At 35.2% G+C, this 15,002-nt stretch overlaps 2 protein-coding genes across 2 annotated transcripts in view; both read right to left on the bottom strand.

Annotated features, from left to right (window-relative positions):
- Positions 1–988, bottom strand: part of LOC111051554 — a 2,918-nt gene extending 1,930 nt beyond the window's left edge. The window contains exon 1 of the mRNA XM_022338088.2: positions 841–988. Coding sequence (XP_022193780.2) covers positions 841–988 — 148 coding nt within the window. The remainder of the gene's footprint in view (positions 1–840) is intronic.
- LOC111051374 (SCF E3 ubiquitin ligase complex F-box protein grrA) overlaps positions 1–15,002 on the bottom strand; it is a 19,003-nt gene extending 4,001 nt beyond the window's left edge. Inside the window, exons 1-4 of the mRNA XM_039423970.1 lie at positions 14,524–15,002; positions 8,576–8,720; positions 6,952–7,104; positions 841–4,196 (exon numbers count right to left, since the gene is read on the bottom strand). Coding sequence (XP_039279904.1) covers positions 2,600–4,168 — 1,569 coding nt within the window. The 5' untranslated portion in view covers positions 4,169–4,196; positions 6,952–7,104; positions 8,576–8,720; positions 14,524–15,002 and the 3' untranslated portion in view covers positions 841–2,599. The remainder of the gene's footprint in view (positions 1–840; positions 4,197–6,951; positions 7,105–8,575; positions 8,721–14,523) is intronic.

The raw sequence follows: 15,002 nt of genomic DNA, 5'->3' as shown, positions 1-15,002 counted from the left end.
TTCTTGTTATAACTTTGATTCTTCAAGGTGGATTATAAAAACTCGACTAATCTATAATTAATAATAATAGAATAGAAAATGTAGCCTATCTAGAGTCTAAAATAGAAAATAATCCAATTTTGAGTATCTAATTAAAAAGTATGTATTGTTCCTTCAGTCGATCACCTCATACTCATTAAGTTTCAGTTCAAATCTATAACAAATAGAAAATTCAAAATAGTTTATTATTTGAACTCGACGTGTGGTCGATACCGTTATTCTCATGAAGATTAGCTTTTCCAAACACAAGACATAGAAAATATGTAGCCTAATTAACGTATATGACAAAGCAAAAATGAAAAAGAAAATTATTTAATTACAAATTAATACGAGAATTCATTAATTGCATCGTGAGGAACCTCCCAAGGAGCTGAAGTTTCATTTTTTACTTTCAAAATTTTTTAGCAAGTCTAAACTACAGTAACTATATAAACCAATATATAGTTACTGTAGTCTAAGGCTCAACTCACACTTGACAACTCAGTCGAGAAGAGACTGCGACTCTAGTCTCTTCTCGACGCAGCATGAGTTTCCAAATGTGACACTCAGACCAGTCGATTCTAGTCTCCGCGACGTCACCATTTGAAAACACATGCTGCGTCGAGAAAGACTAGAGTTGCAGTCTCTTCTCGACTTGAGTCGCGTAAGTGAGTTGAGCCTTAACGAACTTCAATAGAACTTTAATCAGATGTAGATAATCATGTAAAAGATTTAACAAGAGGTTAATTAAACCTTGAAACTCCAATACTTTTAGATGAAGTAATAGGCTAAAAACAGTGATGTTTGTGCTTTGGTTCTTACCATGAGTTTCCCATGCGATTATAAATTCCAAGTTGACTGGATTGAATTTTGACAGACTCCTCTTAGTGCGATCATAGTTGCTTTTACCAGGTTCGAAGCACGGTTTCTTCAAATCAATGACAATACCTGCGAAAACCGTTGCAAGCATAATCATTTTCTGTAGTAAATTATCTGCAAGTAGCAACGAGTATCTCCATTTAGCTATGGAAATAGCTCGTATCATGAGAAGCTGTGACTGTTAATAAGAAACGTGTTAATCATAACCGGTAACCTAAAACATAATCTTATGTATCCTATTATTGTCATACTTATGTATCATATTATTTAGTCATGTCGATTGAACGCAATTTTCCCAAGATCGTATAAGCGTTAAGCAAAAAAAGAAAAATGCAACTTCTATATCACCATCATCCCTTTAGCACTAGGGGTGGGGACTTCTGATATGTTCACCTCCTAACTGGTTCCGACAAAGCTACAAAGTCAAAAATTTTGTTTAAAACATTTCCTTCAAATTCCTTGTCAATTGGTATATTGTTGCAAAACGGAAGATTTCACACTCATCACTAAAGCTGCTGCAACAGTCGTGTGAAAATGCCCTTCTTGAACTTGTGAAATTGTACATCAAATTGAAAAGAATTTGATGCTCTATGAGCTCATAATCAGCATGAATTTTTCCATCGAATTTGAAAAAGTCAAAAGTTAGGATCAAAAATAGCAGAAAATTGGAGACAAACGTAGTTTTTTTTTCGAAAATATCACACCTTCAAGAGCGGATATCTCGAAAAATGAAACATATAGAAAAAGTTATTGGTTCAATATTTAAGGAAATTATGTAATCTTCAATTTTGTACAGAAAAATCATTGCTGTAAGATGCATAGTTTTCAAGTTACCGATATATGCGATAAACCAAAAAATGGTACCTTTCAATCACCCCCACCCCTTAGCACAGAGGGTAGGGGTAGATATGTTTACTTTTGATATGTTTACCTCCTAACTAGGTACCTTCAACAGAACTGCGGGGTCAAAAGTTATCTTCCAAACATTTCCTTCTATACCCTTTTTTAGCATGCATTGCCTGGACTAAAACCCCACCAAACTCTTGATAATTTTATAAATAATTCGTTACGCACACACGTGGAGCAAAAATAATATAATTATAGATTAGAAATAATTTTTGGGTTAGATTATCTTATTGTTTTTGCAGTATCCTGTGAAACAAATTCTAGAACCAGAGTCTACCCTAGACCATGCAAGAAATTAGCTATCATGTTTCCTATCATCGTACTCTTTTTTTTGAACAATTGTTACAGAACAACCCTCATTGATTATTTGAAGTAGAATCTCAGCATGATATCAAAGTAATTGAAATAATTGTGTCTACTTTACTTCCAAGAAAGATAGATTGATGTCAACAATTATATTTCATGATAATTTACGAAACTCATCAAGTTCAACACATAGATAAACTATTTTTCAAAATCACAAGTTTGCACATAACATAAAATACACATCTAATGTAACACAAATAAATCCAAGAGCTTATATTTTTTCTTTATTGGTAAAAATTACATACAAAACAGAGTTAAATACATAACACTGTATAGGCAAGAAACACAGTACACAAATATACGGCACAAAAACAAATTCAATTTACAAAATATACTTTGTAATTTACAGATAAAATAAGCACAATTTCCAATAAGCGCTTTGTTTGGACGTTGATGCATATTTCACATGTTGAGGGATAGAAAATATTTGTCACCGAGAGAGAGTAGGTGTGATGTCCAGCTCAAGATTATTCGTTCGGATATGATGATGAAATTCTTTGAGTTCAGCTTCGGTTATGCCGTCCCAATACTCTAGCTCGGACAGAACACGCAGATTGCCACAGCTGTCCATCAGTTTGCGCACAGTGCGCATGCTCAGATCGTAGCTGTAGTGGATGCGCAGTTCCTCAAGAAAGCGCATCGGGTTGTGGTTTAGGATAGTGGAGAAGGTTCTGTCGTAAACCTCAGTAGATGAGCCGAGCTGCACCGAACGGATGTTGGGCGAGTAGCAGAGTAGCAATTCAACAGTGGAAGAGGATCCGTCTGAGATGCAAACCAGTCGCTGCAGGCTTTCAAACAAATCATCAGTCTTTATATATGGTGAAAGAACTCCTTCACCCAGCTCACAGTGGTGCAGTTCGAAATTGTTGAGGTTAGGACACTGCCGCCCAATGGCGAAGAGAGCATGGTTGTCTAATTCATTGACATCTTCCAAGTGAAGCTGAGTGATCGTTGAGCCTCGCAACTCAAGCAGTCTGAACACCTTATCACTGTAGAAATCACATGATGACAGTTTGAGCTCGGAAAGACGCTCCAGTTGGCCGAGTAATGATAGATCGCAAACTTTCTCGAAATGTGAGAGGGTTATACGAGATAGGAATGGACACATGAGGGTGAGAAGTCGCATCTCTGTGTCACCAAGGTCGCGACCTTCCAGTGAATGCAGGCCAAGAGGCGTTTTTCTGTTTTTAGCCACGCTTTCCAGCACATCTCCCAGCACATCACAGCGGCCGAATTCTCGAAGCTCAGGTAGAGAAAGGAGAAGTGTTTTGTAGCCTTTGGTGGTTATCGAGGTGCGATGAAGTTTGAGAGTTTTCAAAGAAGTGCAGGAGCATAGTCCTGGAATGCTTCTGTCGGTGACTGAGCGAGAAGACGTGACATCAAGGAACTGTAAGCGATGACAGTTGGCTGCAACCGCGGCCAGGATGTTGTCAGTGCAGTCGAGGCAGAGGTAGAGGGAGGTCAGGTTGTGCATAGCTACTACGCCCGATAGAACATTTTTCTCGGCCTCCGAAGTGCCCCAACCACTCGAACCGCCACCCAGGTCGAGTTTCTCCAGTCCAGACAGTTTGAAGAGGGTGCCGTTGAGGACGTGTCGTATGATCTTGGGCCAGCGGGAGACATCGAGGGTGCGGAGTTGGGGGTGAGCGACCGCTTCCGACAGGCTGACGATGACTTTCAAGCGCGCCATGTAGAGTTGCATGTGGAGGCGATGCTCGGACTCGGTGGACTCGGTGCGAGTCTCTTGGACGAGCTCGTCGATGCTGGAGAGCACTTGGACGGCGACGCTGTCGATGAGGTACCAGGGCACGCTCGCGTACAGCGCTTCGTTGATGGTGAGGATCGCCGTGCTCAGAAGCGTCGCAAACTGGTGGACTCCTTGCTGCTGCAGCGCATCGCACACCGGGTCCATGATATGAGTGGCCACCATTTTGGTCCATGTGCGCACCGCGCCCAGAGCCAGACTCTCCAGCGCCATCGGCTGTTTCTTTTGCGGCATCTTCACCTCACAACTCCACACGCTCTCACTGTAAAACAAACCACCTGCTTAGTCCTCTTCTCTCTTTCTTCATAATCTTTCTTTCATTTCTTCATTACTTTATTGACTTGCTTGGTATGAAAAAATATAAATTCGAATGGCCTTTTGATGATAGGAAGTTCCCACTTAGCCTGAAAATAGTATCCACCAAAGACTGTTGTATTTCATCCGGGACATATAAATAACAATATAAATCTAAGAACCCTTTTTAAATGATTTCGTCACGACATGTTTCGGCTGCTAATGCCATTTTCAAGTGATTAGTAGCCGAAACATGTCGTGACGAAATAATTTGAGAAGGGTACTCAGATTTATATTTTTATTTATATTCAAACGTAGCCCTAAGGAGAAAAGGCAATTTATTCGGGACTTTTAGAAGGTCTAAATTAGTAAATTTAGTAGGTATATACATAAATACGCAGATTTTCAGACTGGGAATATTTGTAATGAATTAAGAAGAGACTGTTACCTTATTTTGGACAAAATTATTCATCGAAATTGGAGAGAGGATCAGGGCTACCCTGTCCTTCCTCTCGCAATCATTTGTCATGATATGCAATCATTTGCAAATATAAAATTTATTTTCCATCCAATTATTTCCTCAATAACATTATAAAAAACCATGAACTGAAGAAAAGAACTAATCAAGATAATTCACTTAATCTCTTAAATCACTTAATTGAATTAAGTGAATAATTATTATCAGTAAAAATTGTTACAGAAATTGCTTCATTATGTCTACCTAATTTTTCGACTGATCACTCTATTCAATAAAATAAACAAGAATTCTGTATCGAAGTAGCTATTTTTATATCCATAACACCTAATCTATTTTTCAGAACAATGTTTGAAAATGAATAGAACTTGAAATACAATTTTATAACTATCAAAACATCACACTGAAAAACTGAGCAGAAATTCTACATTCAAGTATCTATTTGATATTGATTGACAGTTTTTTGAAATATTAGAAATGTTTTGTTTCCAAATAAATTAATTCAATTTCATAAAACTTATAAGAAAACCATGAAAACTCCTATAAAAAACAATTAAAAATGCCATATAAAAAACATTTTATGAGCATTTATAGGTGTTCATTCTGGATAGTGATACTGTACTTAGATTACTCACTCCAACTTAGTTTATTAAGCAAGACTGATAACAATGATTTGTTATCTACCCAGACACTACTGATTCCATTATGTAGAATTCGTCAACTCTTTTATAACAATATAACGGCTACTATTACTAAAAACCGTAAATCATTCATAGGTTTTGATAAATCATTGAGAAGTGCAGTACAATTAAGAGTAAACTTATGAATGTTGAGAAGGCAAAAATTCATTGCTATTAATATTCCAATAGTATTCATTCCGTTGAAGGTATTAATCATTATAATGAAATTGGTGTCAATAGTTTTTATCGATGTTTCCACTTGATATGATTTGTAAGTTGCTTTACAAATAAATAGATACATGCTTGAAAAACGTATTTCACACAGTATTTTTTTTGTCATTCAAGATACAAATTAGTTATAAACACAAACTTAGTTGAGGTACAATTTTTTGGGATGTCCTAGGTAGTAAATTTCTAGTGTGTGGAACCCTTATTAGATGCTCTTTGTTTACAGGACTTCAATTTTTTCATAAAACAAGATCCAGAACACAATACTGAAAACTAGAATACAAGTACTAAGTCACCTTACCTGTGTAATATTGTGAACGTTTAAAATGTTTCATTACAAATCAAACTATACTAATAATGCAAACTGCAAATTTACTACTATTTAAATGGCTAATGAGCAGTGAAGTACCTATAAATAGTGGTTGATGTTAGTTTTAAAAATATCAAATTGGTATTACAACAAAGAAAAATATGGCTACAACGACTAATAATTTACTAAGCTGATTTCAATCACAAACAGATTCATAGTTTTTAGTAACCCTTAGAGCCCGTCATATGTAACAAAAATATTACAATTCAGTCAGAACCAATTAATAATTGATTATAATTAAATTATAAAAATGATTCGAAATAATAAATTGTAATTGATTTTTATAGTTCAACATTTTTTGCAAATCCTGAAAATATGCAACTTTATGAATAATGTTACTATATCTTGACAAAATAACGACATGTCTGAATACCAAACACTCTGCACAAAAATACTTTACTGTATGGAAATCTTCCATCTTCCTCACCTACACACTACTTATTGGATGGACATTGAAGTAAAATTGGAAGGGTTTTAAAATAACACTCAAGTTTCGCCCAAGATCGGTAGTTTTTGAGCGAGTTTTCCAGGCCTTCTCAAGAGCTAAAAAGACAGATCATGTTCAAATTTGATACAGAAGTTCAGCAAGGGTCTGGATATTTTGCCTTGAGGTATTCAGAATGGCCCGAAAGATACGCGGTTTTACTGCGTTTTCTCATATTTTTCAATAACTAATTGAGAGAAAATGTTCAAATTTGGTACAGAAGTTCAGCTAGGGTGAAGACATTGTTTTCTATAGAGGACGTTTTCTATCGATTTGGAAACATTACGGAGCCAGAGAAAAATTGAGCTATCCGCTGTATTCAGTCACAAACAAGATTAGCAAGACAATTTCAATCAGGTGCTGACTGTATACTCACTATAGGTTATGTGATTCCTAAGCAAAACGAAACATGTAATTAAGTGTGCTATTCGAGCAGAGTAAGAGGTAAGAAATGCAAAGACGATATGAGGGGGGGGAGTGACTTACCGTATCGGTCTGGCGACGTGGCTACGCCCTCTATTCCCAGGGACCGGAAGTGGTCGCCGCGCACCGACAGAGCAAGATGGCCGGACGGAAGGAGGGCGGCCGAACAAGCATCAGCGTCTAGCCGTGGTCCAATGCTCAGGCCACTAACCTCACCTGAAATTATTAGACAAAAATCACTCAATTCATATGAATTATGATAAATTATATTATATGCTTAAAAAACCATCTCAATTAAACTACTTTAAAATTGATACTACAAATCTCAATTTCAATAACTAACACACATTACATGAGTGGCAGTAGATGAAGAGTCTCACCTAATTACTTTTTTGAATAGTGAGAATTATTGGCACTACAAAAAAACCCTGGTGTTGAAATATTTGTTTTCTTGCAATAGAATGATACAAAACTGAAGAGTTTTCATCTAAAATTAAAAAAAACCAATGAATCTATTCCTGTGCACTACAAAAAACGAACAATTGTCTTTCTCTCGTATATATTCCATATTCGTTCTTTTGCAATATATCTCTAGATTTATGGACCGATTTTCAAAAAGTGGCACCTCATTCACAAAAATCTCTGTTTTTCAATTCATTAAGAATATACATTATTTCAAAATTAAGAATAGAAGAAACGCTGACAGCAAATGAGTGGTATACGTACATTCAATAAAAATATTTACCTTAAATTAGTTTTTTTTATTACTTTTATCTTTGTGCACTAGATTATTGCAATTGAGTAGCAGAAAACTATATGCTTTCTCACAACATCTCTTTATATTAATGAAACTATTTTCAATTAAATGTCATTTCCTTTACAATAATCCAAAATAGAACCAATCGCTAAAATTAGTTCATTACATGAACTACACATCCCAATTAAACCATAGGTATCATTATTTCTTTAAAATCTAGGGGTGGTGTTCAATAAAGGTCAGAAATAATCTTTCTTGTTTTAAAGGGTGGGGGGGAGATAAGCTTGATATTATCATAATAGTGTTGAAGGACCCTCATTTTTTTATATTATTAATTGGCTTATCTTAACTGGAGTTTCGTTACACGACAGTTTGCTCTACAATGATTGTTTTCAACATAGATTTATTTCAATCAATATTTTTGCATGACAGAGCTTGGAATATTTTTATCATTAGGCTACTTTCCAAGCGCGTTCTCTCATTTAACACAACATAACATTTTAAATAGGTAGTCATTGTAATTGTATGGCTTCGCCGTGAACAAATAAAATTATTATCATTCAATTTATTCAATTCCTAAACATTTTCTACTTTTTTACTTACAATTTTTTTACTTCGTAACGTTTTAAATATGTAGACATTGAAATTGTATGGCTTGGCCTTGAGCGAATAAAATTATTATCTAGCCTATTTATTTAATTCGTCATTTTATAGTATTATATTATGTCACGAATATGTAATTATTTTCAAATACGTTTTCCCAATGACGTGTTTTCATTTCTTATCATTGTATCGTATTCATGTACATTCTCATGTAGGCTATGTTCTGAATAAAAGGTTTGATTGTTTGATAAATGATGCAGTTAACTTCACGAAATAAAATAATAAGAGATACTTTTAAAAACTTAATACTATATGAATGGAACTTACCTCCAGCTAGGATAAATAAGTCAATAAATTCCTTATCAATGAGGCTCTCTAGTGGAAGATGAACGCGATAGTATTCACAGTCAATTTTCAAGATATTACTGATATCTTCCGGAATAGATTGGCAGTCTGGTATCAAAACTGAGACCTGAAACAGAATGTTTGATTCTAGTTTTATTTCGAAATAAACTTATTACTCTTCATTCACAACTGAATTCAATTAATTAAGTTTTGTTTGGCAAATCTTTAGATAATTGATATTCATTTGCTGTTTTGCAACTATCTCTATAAGATTGAAAAGCCTTTATCATAAGCATATTATTTATCACATGCTATGATAGATATTACCAATCTTTATTTTGCCCAACAAACAAAAATGAAATGACCATTCTCAATATTAAAATTAATGATTTATTTTTTCACATAGCAGAATTATTTTATGTATTTTTCAAACAAAATGGATTTCTTATATAACTAATATTCGCCAAATCTTTGTTAAAATAGAACTGATTGAACTGCAAAGTATTTCGATGCTGTGATTGCTAAATAATTTGTACTTTAGAGTAAATTATATAAAAGTATATTCTTTTTGGTGCACTGTAATTTTCAGAGTATAAGTTTATAGCAAGTATTGAAGTTTTTTTACAAATCAAATAAATCTCATTCTTCACATTGCAATAAAACGATATGTAAAAGTAGGCTACATTATTTCATGATGAATGCGATAAATTATTCTATCAGAAAGAAATACTACAGAAGTATTATTTACAGATGAAGGAGTGACAAATAATAATTATATTGAGAAATTTATTTCGTTTGTTTTCTCCTTGAAAAAGACACCAAATAATTCTGATATATAGAAAATAAAAATCATTAATCCCAATATAATGTGTATATTGATCATGAGTATTTCAAGCATTGTCAACAAAAAAACGATTGATAATACTTTTCATAGAATTAAAATTGATAGAACTATTTTCAAAAAAGCAAATAGATAAGAATTATCTAAAAATTCCCTAATCTTAGAAATTTAACTGTGAGTTGAGCAAAATATAATTTTTTCCTTGATCTGAACATCAGCTTAGTTGTTTTTCAATTTCTAATATAAATATACGAATCAAGTAATAATTATCAAATTTACATAGAATGCTTTTGGAAATAAGTTTAACTTATCACGAAAGTGCTCTAATTAGAAGTAAAAAATTTCAAACTTGCAATGGGCCAAAAAATCAGAAAAAAGTCATAATTATTTTTAACACTGGAATAAATTTTAAACACTTAATCACTCACTGCTGTTGAACCCTCAAAACACTGTTAGTTAAAAATAAAATAATTTTTGAGAAAGGTCCCAATACATTACTATCCAGGACCTATTAACTGTAGGAAACCATTGGCCAAACTGAAGATTCCAATATCTATTTAATAATAGTTTGAAGGACCGTTCTGCTGAAAGATAATAAAGATAGATAATTTCTATACAAATAATATGGATTATACAAACAACTCTTTATGGGGTTGAAACTAAATTAATATTAAAAGATAATGAATATTGATATAGTTGTGCAGATTGAGATTACATAGAAATAAGAAAAGGTCAGGGTACAAAATTCATCTACACACACACTCACTCTCTCTTTCTCTCTCTCGATAGATGTATTCTTTCTAGCTCTTCCTCTGCCTTTCTCCAGTAGTTCAAATACTAGTTCGATGTTTCTTACAGAGATGTTACGACGATTTGATACTATTGGCAAAACCTTCGAGGTGCAACCAATTCAGAAACTCTCTCAATTGATACTTTAGTTGCAAAAAAATGCTTTGTATTGTTTTGTAAATGTAATGTTTGATAGTTTACTGTATTTTATGTATTTACTGTAATGTTTGGTAGTTTACTGTATTTTATATCAAAAAGTAACAAATCACAAAGCTTCTTATCATATAGACCCAGACTTGGCAAACATTTCTGCGAAAGTATTCAACAAGAGATATTCAGAAGAGGTTTGTATAATGCATACAATTTGTGTAAACTATTAATTATATGCACTTTTTCCTTATAGTGGTTCCTTTGGGTTATCTAGTAATTTTATGTTCTATTGCTTAGCGTGATGCCTAAATGAGTTTCCGACTCATGCATAAGTAATGAGATGGTTGATTTATTTACAATATGGTAGCAACGGGAAGAGAGATGAGTGGACAGCTACAGCTCAAGGTGAGTTTCGAACCACCGGGAAGCAATTTTCCAACTCATAAGTAATGTATAGAAGATATCAGATATAAGTGATCAGACTGATTACCCTTACTATAGTCTGTGCAAACCTAGATTGCAGCGTTGCTCTTATGGGGTACAGTGCCGCCAGATTTCGGAGAGCCTGTGAGATAATTGTGTGAGAAAAAGGGAGCGTAGGTCTTTTTGATAGAATCAGCTTACAAACAGCAACAGTGTGCTCTTGTATATTAAAATATCATTGGTCATAAAGCTACTGCAACAAACTAAGGTTTGCGCGGACTATAGCAAGCGCATATAACTCATCTAATCGATAGCTTATCAGCGCGACCACAGAGCCAATTACTTCCCAAAAATATACCTTTCTGTACTTGAATAATCAATAAAAGCGGATTTGCTCCAAATCATTTGTAAGTTCAATTTTAGAAGTTTTAGGATGTGATCAGATTGAATGCGTATATATGTGTAAGTACACGTCAGATCATCAACTGCACTGGCAGGAAGTGACACCAACTGACATCATAACAATTGTGTCCAAATTAAAACCTCAAATAGCCAGACTACTGCAGCTACACTCATGTTAAAAGTCATTATTGATGTAATGCCTGCCCTTTGTCCGAGATTATCAACAAGTGTTTGATGACTGCAATTTTTCCTGATTTGTTGAAGAATGCGCGCACAATACCTATTTACAAGAACGGAAATCCTTACGCCATGAATAGAAATAGACTTTTATCTGTCATTTCAGTTTTAGCCAAGATCTTTGAGACAGTCATGAAGATATTCAATTTAGTGTTTTTGTCATTTCTTTTTATTCATGACATGACGCCATCGATCCTACAAGTGTAGGTAATGGATGAAGAAGAAGGTATAAGGTATACAGCTGGTTGCGTCATTTGAGACTAAAGAGCTCCTCTCGGATCTGCAGCATGGTTTCAGGAAGAATAAGTCGACTGTGACAGCAGTTTCTGAGCTTTCAGAAGGATCCAAGTAGCTCTTAAGGGAACCAACTGCCTGTCACTGACACTATGACTTGAGTGAAGCGTATCCCATGAATTGGTGATTGGTAAGACTGAGCGTTATGGTGCAGGTGGTGCTGTTCTTCTGGACCTCAGTATTTGAAGGATAGAAGGTAGGTCATATCCATTGGAGGAGTGAACTCAAAGTCTCTGTCACGAGTCACATATTTGCTTAGGAAGTTTACACAATTGTTGAGCAGACCCTACTTGCTGGTAGTGTACCATGCTCTTTTCATAGCATCCTGAGCTATGGACTGCTGCTGTGGGGTCAAAATTCTGCATGTGGAGATGTGTTTGAGCTGCAATTGAGGGCCATCCGTATTATTACCTTCAGTGGCTTCCTAGATAATTGTAGACCTCTCTTCCAGTTCACAGGTGTAATGACCGTATACTGTCATCACATATATTTGTGTGCAATGTTTGTGCGAGCAAATCTTGTAAAGGAGTGCCTTCAATCGTAACAACACTAGAAGTCGAGGTCTTATAGATGTGCACTACTGCCTTTGTAATGTCTGCCTTTGAAATCGAGGTCTTATAGATGTGCACTACTGCCTCTGAAATGTCTTCCTGCATTGACCTTGCGGATCTTCAATAAGTTGAAGTCATGCGCAGTATGGAGTACTTATCTGGGGCCATTCTCCGCATGCCAATGACATCCTGCTTCTTAAAAATAAGGCACTGTGGATCCTTACATAGAGTGACTTCATTGCCCATTGTCAACCCATCTTCAGACGCCTGAAAGTTCACACCGTCTTCGGGCTGTACATATTGGCGTCACTTACCGGTAAACAGGGTAAACAGGGCTAACATGATGAGTAGGTGTCAAGTGCCTTCATACGGTACCCGCGGAAGGCTAAAGTTGGAGATTCAACGCTGTAGGTTGTCAAAAGTGAAGGACTCTTCCCCAGTGTTGGCACTCAAAATGTTCAACCTGCTGACGGGCTCGATGGAGGATCTTCCTATTGGGGTTTTAAAGAAGAGGCTGTCAAGGTGGCTGATTAAAAGAAGCTATTACAGTATCAGTGATTTCCTCGGGGATAGCTTTGAGGGACTGTGCTGCCACGCCATTTTGATTCTCAAGTTTAAAGTTTTTTATTTCTTCTTGACGCAATCTATCCGCACCTGGCTAATGATCAAGACTTTGGATATTTGGTTGCCAGCGGATTTGAAGAGGTTCAACCCAAGATTCAAATGTTTGCTTAGGAGAAAGTCATTTTACTCCATTCAGGAATATTTTCTGGGCGACTTGGTAGGACTTGTTTAGTCCATGCTGCCATCTCTATAGTTGTAAAAAGTAATAAATTAGAAAGTAATAATTTATAGGTCTCAAGGCAACCCATCCGGCCTTGCTGGTATTGGTAACGAGGAAGGGGATTCAGGTAATTCATGCATGAGCCAAAAAACAAAATTTCAAATTGCCATTGAAACACGTGACTGGCATGTAGCTGCTTACACTGAACACAACAAACAAATGCAAGCGTTCAGTGTGCGCAGTGGCCACCATTAATTTGCTTTCAATCCCGTATGCCACGCTTGCTTTTTACTTTCCTTGCCCTACTACATAGGTAAGGAAAGTATTGCTTTCCAAAAAAAATTAAGGTACCCTAATTTCAAGTTTTCTATACGTTTCAAGGTCCCCTGAGTCCAAAAACATGATTTTTGGGTGTTGGTGTGTGTGTGTATGTGTGTATGTCTGTGAACACGATAACTCCATTCCTAATCAGCCGATTGACGTGAAATTTTAAACTTAAGGTCCTTATACCAGGAGGATCTGACAATAAGAAATTCAATAAAATTGAATTCAAAATGGCGGATAATTACAGAAAAACCATGTTTTTCACGGTTTTCTCGATTACGGCTCTAAAGATTTTCTTTAAATTCATACCATGGATAGCTATTTATAAGCCCTATCAACTGACATGAGTCTCATTTCTGGGAAAATTGCAGGAGCTCCGTAATATTCTTGTGAAAAATGGCGGATAATCACTAAAAAACCATGTTATTCACTGTTTTCTCGAAAACGGCTCTAACGATTTTCTTTAAATTTATACCATGGATAGCTATTTATAAGCCCTATCAACTGACATGAGTCTCATTTCTGAGAAAATTGCAGGAGCTCCGTAATATACTTGAGAGAAATGGCGGATAATTACTAAAAAAAACATGTTTTTCACGATTTTCTCAAAATAACTTGACCGATTTTTTCCAAAATCATACTCTGTATAGTTATTTATCAGCTCTATTAACTGGCATGAGTCTCCTTTCTGGGAAAGTAATGGGGGGTCCACCCCATCCTTGAGAAATGGACTTTGTAACCTCCTTCTCGTGCATGGGGTAGGTAGGTAGAGCATTTTATAAAAAGAACACATACTCGAGATATTTCATCTGTAGAACAGCTGTTTTGACGACTGAAAAAAATCATCGAATTTTATAAATTACACAAAGGAAAAAGTACTCTGAAAACAATTATATATACACATATACAAAAGTCTTATCGTAGTTTCAAATATGAGCAAGGAAAGTTGTGTGAGTGTACCACACCAGATTTTTGCGCTTTGGCTTGCATGTAGAAACCACAATAATAATGGACAAATATAAAACTAAACTTGCACCATCAAAAAAGTTGTGCTTTTTGATAAAATTTACAAATACTATAATCCAACAAATTTTTTAATACTTGATAAACTTGACGTTCAGTATGTATTACTCACATGATGATTTAAATGATGATTAGTTATCACATCTTCACAGTGTCCGAATATTTTATTTCCTGATTTACTGCTTATGTGTGTATTTTTCAATGCACTATCAAAGTTCCATACCTCGGGACTCAGCATTGAAAAAAATTCACAGTACAACCCTATAAAGAAAACATTACTTGAACTTCTATTTAAATTATAGTAGATTTGAGCACAAATTTGGAAATTCTCTTAATGATTCCGAAGAATTTGGCAAGCAAAATTGAACAAAGTAATAACAATGGAGAACTGGATAGATTATGATAAGTGATAAGTGCTATTGTTTGAGGAACTAAAAATAATCTAGTCTTGCCCTTGCAAAGTAATTTAAATTGAATCTGACAATAACTACACACAAAATACTGCGTTGTAAATAAACTTCTGGAACAAGCAAGGTAACAAAAAGAAAGAGAGGCTAATGTAGGCTGCTTCTTCTGGTCATATGCCAAACA

This window comes from Nilaparvata lugens, chromosome 3, assembly GCF_014356525.2.
Source record: "Nilaparvata lugens isolate BPH chromosome 3, ASM1435652v1, whole genome shotgun sequence".
Classification (NCBI taxonomy): Eukaryota; Metazoa; Arthropoda; class Insecta; order Hemiptera; family Delphacidae; genus Nilaparvata; species Nilaparvata lugens.
This window is presented reverse-complemented; position numbering and strand designations above follow the sequence as displayed.